This window comes from Ovis canadensis, chromosome 7 (assembly GCF_042477335.2).
Source record: "Ovis canadensis isolate MfBH-ARS-UI-01 breed Bighorn chromosome 7, ARS-UI_OviCan_v2, whole genome shotgun sequence".
In the NCBI taxonomy this organism is placed as follows: domain Eukaryota; kingdom Metazoa; phylum Chordata; class Mammalia; order Artiodactyla; family Bovidae; genus Ovis; species Ovis canadensis.
In genome coordinates this window covers 38604905-38613416 of record NC_091251.1, presented here as the reverse complement: position 1 = coordinate 38613416, position 8512 = coordinate 38604905, and the positions used below count along the sequence as shown (strand labels likewise).

General features: G+C 36.0%; 1 protein-coding gene across 1 annotated transcript; it reads left to right on the top strand.

Annotated features, from left to right (window-relative positions):
* The first annotated feature begins 4893 nt into the window (after positions 1-4893).
* On the top strand, positions 4894-5868 carry LOC138444210 (olfactory receptor 4F3/4F16/4F29-like). The gene has a single exon (XM_069597508.1). The coding sequence runs from the start codon at positions 4903-4905 to the stop codon at positions 5866-5868; it is 966 nt and encodes a 321-aa protein (XP_069453609.1). The 5' UTR covers positions 4894-4902.
* Positions 5869-8512: the final 2644 nt, after the last annotated feature.

The following is an 8512-nucleotide window of genomic DNA, read 5'->3' as shown; positions in this document are numbered from 1 at the left end:
CTGCCTGCAATGCGGGAGACCTGGGTTCAACCCCTGGGTTGGGAAGGTCCCCTGGAGGAGGGAAAGACAATTCACTCTAGTCTTCTTGCCTGGAGAATTCCCATGGACGGAGGAGCAGGGTCACAGAGTCGGACATGACTGAACAATTAAGCACAGCACCTAGGTGGAGCAATCTGATGGCCAGAATATAGGTTAGATGAGGAGAGATCAGTTGTTTGGTATTGCAGGATTTCAGTAATGATGAGGAAAGGCAATCAAGATTTGAGAAGAGTAGGATGGATAAGATGCCTGAAGTATTATAATAGATCCAGAAGAAAAGCTGCACTGGGGAATAGAGAGATTATTAGTTGTGTAATAATCATGTGAAATTTCACCAATATATACGCATCTAGGGGATAGTGTTTAGTGAGCTATGGGAAATACGAAGCTATGAAGTTTAGGATAGAATTAGGGGATAATAGATTCCACTTGCATTTATATGCTGGGGAAATACTAGACCTCTTCATATGTATTGTTTTTCACACAGTGGTCAGGCTTTTGGGGAAGGTATTAATATAATTAGAATACGTGAAAGCCCATTAGGTGAAGAGAAAAACAACAAGATCTCAAATAATGTTACTATTTATACAGTGAATAAGTGTTGAAAAACTAGGGAAAGACAAAAGGAGGGGTTTGAGAAATAGGAGTGCCAGGAGAGTTTAGTGCCACTAAAGATATTTATAATAACATTATGATGAACAGTTATTGAGTTCTTGGTATGAGTCAAATATGGGTCTAAGTTCATTTCCTTTAGATATTTTTGAGGCCAGGCTATTTTCACTCCAATGTAACAGTGAATAAACTTTTAAACACAGTAAGATTAAATTATTTTTCCAAGGTCAGGGTAAATGGTAGGGCAGGTAGTTGAGTTTACACATAGCAATCTGGATTGTGATTTTTCACTTTTAACCAACATTTTACATCTTTCTCTCCAGAACATTAAATATTTGAAGGAAAATGAATAAACTAATTTAAATAAACTACATAATACTCTATCTTGTACATTTGGAAAGAGGAACAGGTTTGGATTTTATCTTGATTCTAATTCTTTGCTATTTTGTAGAGAAACTCTAATTTATTTTTAAGATCAACCTTCATTTTGGCAGAAAATGTTTGATCTGAGATTAATTCTGACTTTGGAGCCCTAAAAAATCAAATTCTCAGGTTGAAGAAAGCGAAAAGTGAGTTAGTTGCTCAGTCGTGTCCAACTCTGCGACCCCGTAGACTGTAGCCCACCATGCTCTTTTGTCTATGGACTTCTCCAAGCAAGCATACTAGAGTGGGTTGCCATTTCCTTTTCAAGGGGATCTTCCAAACCCAGGGACTGAGCCCAGGTCTCATGCATTGCAGGCAGATTCTTTACCATTTGAGACACACATAATCTTTTCTTTAACCATCTCATTAGAAAGCAACACATACAAATATTGTTATTGAGAGTTACAGTTACTTCAAACATCAGCACCATGTTATTTATTTCACAGATTTTTAAGCACTTTTCTATTGTCAAGTAGTTATTCCAACAATACTTAACAAGGAGTTTAATACTGTGTATTAGGTGGTATTTACATCCTTGGAGAGATCAGAGAGTGAAAAATATCAGATTGACTGGATACATTGAATGACTCTTGAAAATGAATGGGATAGATGATTTCTGAAAGTTCAGTTCAAATATTATAATCTACATGTATAAAGCATATATTAAGTATATATGATATTAGGGTGTGTTGAATACAGGGCTGCTGAAGAATCAGATGCTAATTTCAATAAAAAATTAATAACAGCATGTAGAATGATTCATGAGTAACATAGCAAGAACTTTGGGAACAGACCAATTCAGATAAATTTAAGCAGAGAATGATTATTTTTGAAATTCCAATTTGAGGCTGGAAGGTTAATGGAATGCATATTCTAATGCACATAAGATAAAGATAGTGAGATGGAAATCATGACAGTAAGCAAAACAGGGAGGATAGATTCAGGAGGCATAATATGTAAAACAAATAGAAGTTTTAGAGGATAAAAAGGAACTGATTTAATTTAAATGGGAAGAGGAATGAGAAGAGCGGTGTGAAACGTGTTTTAAAGAACTCAGCTTAACCGGTGTTGGGGAAAAGTAGAAGGAAATAAAATATATTAATAGGAAAATAATTGGCATCTTATTTTAAAATAAGAATGCAGAAATGTATCTCTGGAAGAGACAATAAACATGAAAAGAATAGACAAATATATAGGACTTTCATGTTAATAAGGAAGTGATAAAATAAATACTATCTTTACCAAACCAACACAAATTAAATGTGGAAAAGTTCTCTTTTTCCTGATGACATTATTGTAAGCCAAGAAAATACAAGACATTACTATAAAAAATTATTACACAGCAGGATACAGCATGCTTGGGGCTGGTGCAAGGTGATGACCCAGAGAGATGTTATGGGGAGGGAGGTGGGAAGGGGGTTCATGTTTGGGAACGCATGTACACCTGTGGTGGATTCATGTCAATGTATGGCAAAACCAATACAGTATTGTAAAGTAAAATAAAGTAAAAACAAAACAAAACAAAACAAAATTATTACACAGAATGTGGTAAGGTATCTGCATATTAGGGCAGAATGAACTTTCCTTCATTCTTGCAAGATGAATCTAGACATGGAAATGAGAAAAGAGATTCTGTTCATAATGCTAAGAAAAAAAGCTTAAAAATACATAGGAACAATTTTTACAAAGAAGGTATAGAATATGTGTAATAAAAGACAAAATCTTATTAAGTGACATGAAACAAAATTTGAACAGATGAATAGATGCACTATATTCTTATTTATTTATTTGGCTGTGTTGGGTCTTAGTTGCAGCATGAGAACTCTTAGTAGCAGCACGTGGGATCTACTTCTCTGACCATGAATCCAACATTGTACCCTTGCATGAGAACTCGAAGTCTCAGTACCTCAACCACCAGGGAAGTCCCAAGCATGATATTCTTAAATGGGACGATATCATTATAACAATGCTACTTCATTCCAAGTTAATCTATAAATTTCATGCAATCAAAATCAAGACCAGTGGAATAAAATGATCTTAAAATTTATATGGAATAATACATACTCAAGAATAGCCAAGAAAGCATGAAAAATAGTAACAGGAAAGGAGGGACTTGCTTTATCATGAGACAAAGCATAAAGCCACTATTATGAAATACTCTGATATTTCTACAGATGTAGATAAATATATCAGTGGAAATAGAAGAAAGAATTTGGAAGCAGATCCCAAATATCTGAAAATTTAACAAAATGAAAATGGTAATTAAATTCAGTGGGGAAAGAATGGGCTGTTTAACACATGGTGCCATTACATGCGGAGATGGCAATGGCACCCCACTCCAGTACTCTTGCCTGGAAAATCCCATGGATGGAGGAGCCTGGTAGGTTGCAGTCCATTGGATCGCTAAGAGTCAGACATGACTGAGCGACTTCCCTTTCACTTTTCACTTTCATGCATTGGAGAAGGAAATGGCAACCCACTCCAGTGTTCTTGCCTGGACAATCCCAGGGATGGGGAAGCCTGGTGGGCTGCCGTCTATGGGGTCACACAGAGTTGGACACGACTGAAGCGACTTAGCAGCAGCAGCAGCAGCAGCAGCAGCCATTACATGGTGCCATTACAATTCTATTATACCCGGAAGAAATTAAAAGTGGACTGATATTTTAAAACATATACAAATGTAATAGAGCACAGTTCTAAATAGAAAACAAAATACAATAAAATATTGAAAGAAAATCTAAGGGTATGTATGATCCAGAAATAAAGGAGATCATAACTGAGACTAAATTCAGTAGCTATAAGGCAAGTAAGAGCTGTATTTAATCATATAACATTTAAATCATGTAACTTGGGTATAGCCAAAGAAATCATAAACAAAATAGCAGATAATTGATTTAAAAATATAACAAATGACAAAAACTTAACATCTACAATATAAAAAGAGCTCTTACAAATGATAGAAAAAGCATAAGAAGAAATAGGAAAATACATGTAAAGGTAATTCACAGAAGAGCAAATCCAAAACAGCAAGAAAATATGTTCAAATTTTTTGATTGTCAGACAATGAAAATTAGAGTAACAATGACCTACAACTTTTCACTCACTACACTGGCAACAATTTAAAAAGTGTTAACATTTATTCTTGTGGAAATATGTTTATTATAGCCTTTTGGAAATGCAATCAAGCAAAACTACCCAAATTAAAAATATATGTACTTTGACCCAGTGATCTCATTTTAAGCGTTGATGCCATGAAAGAAAAAATTAATACAAAAGGATGTGTGTGTAAGGATATTTGTAGCATTGTTTGTAGGCCTCCCCAAACTAGAAACTAGGTAAATGCTTATTAACAGGGACGTTAGTAAATAAATTATGGTCTATCCACACTGTGAATCAGGCAGCTATTACACAGAATAAATTAGAGCTCCTCTCCAGACAGCTTTCTGTACCTTTTTGAACATGTTTTCATTCTGGGGCATATTTCGGCAGAGAAATTTGGCAGTACAAATCTCTCTATTTCCTGAGTAACCTCTCTTTAAATCCAAACTTGCTTTTGTCTACACTCCGCCTTCTTGTTTAGACACTAAAGCCCAAACTAAATTTGAGGTACATGATTAAACGATAGTGAAGATTTATGCAGGGAACATTTCTGATTCTGGCTCTTTGTTATACTTTTACTGTGTAAGCTCTAAGTAACTCTGTACAATGGCAAGATGATCTTTAGTTTCTGACATTTTTGCAAGGACTTTCTGTCCAACTTACTAATTATGTCTGTCTCCCTCTTCTGCTCTTCAGTTAACCTCAGGGTCAGCCTTGTGCGTGAAGTTGATGGATGGAGGAAATCGCTCCGTGGTGTCTGAATTTTTGCTGCAGGGACTCACCAGTTCTTGGGAGATCCAGATTCTTCTTTTTCTATTTTTCACAGTATTTTATATAGCGAGTATGTTGGGAAACCTTCTCATTGTGCTCACAATTCTCTCAGACCACCATTTACATTCGCCCATGTACTTTTTGTTGGCCAATCTCTCCTTCATTGACACAGGTGTTTCCAGCATTGCAACCCCAAAGATGATTTCTGACCTTTTCCGAAGACACAAAGTCATCTCCTTGAGAGGCTGCGTCACTCAGATGTTCTTTATTCACGCTGTCGGGGGTGCAGAGATGGTGCTGCTCATAGTCATGGCCTATGACTGGTACGTGGCTATCTGTAAGCCGCTCCACTACCTGACCATCATGAGCCTTAGAATGTGCTCTTCTCTTCTGGCTGTTTCTTGGACCATTGGACTCATCCACTCTGTGGCCCAGCTGGCTTTTGTTGTCAACTTACCCTTTTGTGGCCCCAATGAAATGGATAGCTTTTACTGTGATTTTCCTCGGTTCATCAAACTTGCGTGTACAGACACGTATAGACTGGAGTTTCTGGTCACTGCCAACAGTGGCTTCATCTCCATGGGCACCTTCTGTATCCTGATGGTGTCTTACATCTTCATCCTGGTCACAGTGTGCAAACACTCTTCAGGTGGTTCATCCAAGGCCCTTTCTACCCTCTCAGCTCACATCACTGTGGTAGTTTTTTTCTTTGGCCCTTGCATTATTGTCTATGTGTGGCCATTCCCTACCTTACCCATAGATAAATTTTTAGCCATTTTTGATGCTCTTATTACTCCTTTTATGAATCCTATTATCTACACACTTAGAAATAAGGAGATGAAGATGGCAATGAGGAGACTCTTTGGTAAGGTTTTAAGTTTTAAGAAGAGTTTTTTCATGCACAGTCCAAGAAATTCAGATTGATCTTGACTATTCTTGGAAATTGTCCTCTTTTAATTACACTTTTCATATACATTTTCAATGTATTTAATGATGTTGTTTGGACTTCCCTGGTGGCTCAGTGGTAAAGAATCTGCCTGTAAGCAGGAGATACGGGTTTGATCCCTGGGTCGGGAAGACGTTTCATAAATCTTTTCAGTGTATTTAAGATTTTCAGTATCCACTGTGAAACCTCTCCTCAGAGATTCTGTTCTGAGCTGGTCAGTTTTTCATAGGGACACTTACTCTAAGGAATCTGAAAATATTAGGGAGTAGCCAATTCAGTGGGCTTCTCCGGTAGCTCAGCGTTGAGAATCTGCCTGCAGTGAAGGAGATGCAGGTTCAGTTCCTGAACTGGGAATATCCGCGAGGAGGAGGGCATGGCAACCCATGGACAGAGGAGCCTGGTGGGCTACAGTCCATAGGGTTGCAAAGAGTCGGGCATGACTAAGGTGACTGAACACACATGCATAGTAAATTCAGCCCTGGAATATAACGTCCTTATTAGTTTTTATTATTATTTATTAGATGTTGGTAACGGCTCATGTCTCATATAATGGGCACATTTTCTATTAAAACAAAATGTTGGATACTCTTCTCTTAGGTATCAATTCTCAAAGATGCAGCTCTTCTGGTATACATATGCACTGCTCTTCGAGCCCTTTGTGTTTCTCAGTGTCTATATACCCACAAGAAAAAACAAAACACAAAATGAAAACTGCCTACATAGCTTTGAGAATTTGAGGCTTCTAACATTTGAATTTTGCCATCCACACTCAGATTTAGTTAATAATAAGGTTTTAAAATTTAGTTAGGATTGGAATATTAAATTTTGGATAACTCATAGATGACAACTCAGGAGGCATTAATATTATTAATTAATCAAATGCTTTGAGACCTGGTCATATAAATTTCTACTCCTCAGTGTTTATGATTTTTCCTAAACAAGAGTCACTCTTTTTATATGACAATGATAACTATGTGAGACTAAATGATTATAAATGGATTGAATATTTTGTAGATAAGAGGCAATACTGAATTAAAAAGGAAAAGATATCTATATTATGAGAATGAGGCTAATAACTAAATAAAACAAAGGATAGAATTTTATTTATAGAATTTTATATATAGAATTATATATAAATTTACAAAAGAAAATTTATTGCAAAACTGTATAAATGAAGAAATAAAATCTATTATTAAACTGTATAATGAAGAAATATATTAAACTTTCCATGTGTTAAATTGTTGCATGTAATTATTAAAAATAAATATACCATTCAGAAATAGTATAAGTAAATATTCAAAGAGTATCTCACTGTTCTTTTTTTTAAAGGAAAGCTTGTTTTTATTATTTAACTGGAGTAGAGTTGATTTACAATATTATGTTAGTTTCAGATGTATAGCATAGTTATTTTTTTCTGATTATATTCCATGATAGGTTATTATAAGATATTGAGTATAATTCCCCGTGCTATACAGTAAATCCTCATTGCTTATTTATTCTTGTATAGTATTTTTTGTATCTCTTAATCTCATAATTCTAATTTATTCCTCCTCTCCTCCTTGGTAACTATAAATTTGTTTTTTATGTCTGTGAGTCTATTTCTGCTTTGTATACAGATTCATTTGTATTATTTTTAGACCATATATAAGTGATATCATGTTGTAGTTGTCTCTCTCTGACATTTCACTAAGCATATTCTTTAAGTCCATTTACGTTGCTGCAAATGGCAATATTTCATTCTTTTTTGTGGTTGAGTTGTATGTCATTGTGTATATACATATATCCTTCCTCTTTATTTTCCATGGTGTTTTTTAATGTTCTCAAAGAAATCATCAAGCAGACTAGCTTATGCAAAAAATTACATAAGTAGAAATTCAATTAATCAGAAAATATACTGAATATTTGCTGTATCTGAATCTTGTGTCAGGAGCTGTAGAAAACTGTGTTAGAAGTATACAACTTAATTTTAGGAAGGGACAATGGATCTCTGAGGCAAAAATCATTGCAAGTAAGTAAGGAGTGTGGTAGGGTGGGCAGACTGAACAAAAAGGTTTGAGTAGAGAGGATTCATGAACTTGTGAACATTATGGAATGGAGTTAGAAGTCATGCTGACTCATCTTCTCAGCTAAGTGCATGCCTTGGGAAGGAGAGACGCTCCTGGAGAGCTCTGAAGGCTAAGGGTCGACTGATGCCACAGCATGACGGAGTATGGATACCTACCCTACCTTGTTGCCTAACCAGGGTCCAGAAGCCTGAAAAGATTTGACCCTGCCAACTTCGTTGAGCCTTTTCCTTCTTCTTAGCCATTTTGGACTTTGTTGCTTGAGTATACCAAGCTCGTGGTCTGAAACCTATACGCTGGCCCTTCACTTCACTTGCGGAGAGTTTTGCCTAGGTAAATGTAGGGCTAGTTCCTTCTCATCATTCAGATGTCAGCTCGAAGGCCAACACCAGAAAAACACTTCTTATCTAAGGAAGTTCTCTTTTGCCTTACTACTCTGTTATTCTCTACCATATGCTTTGTTTAATATCTTCATGACTTTTTAAAAAAATCTATTTGAGAGATTGCTTTGTTAGTTTCTTTTCTCCCATTGGAAAGAAAGGTCCATAAATCAGGAAGT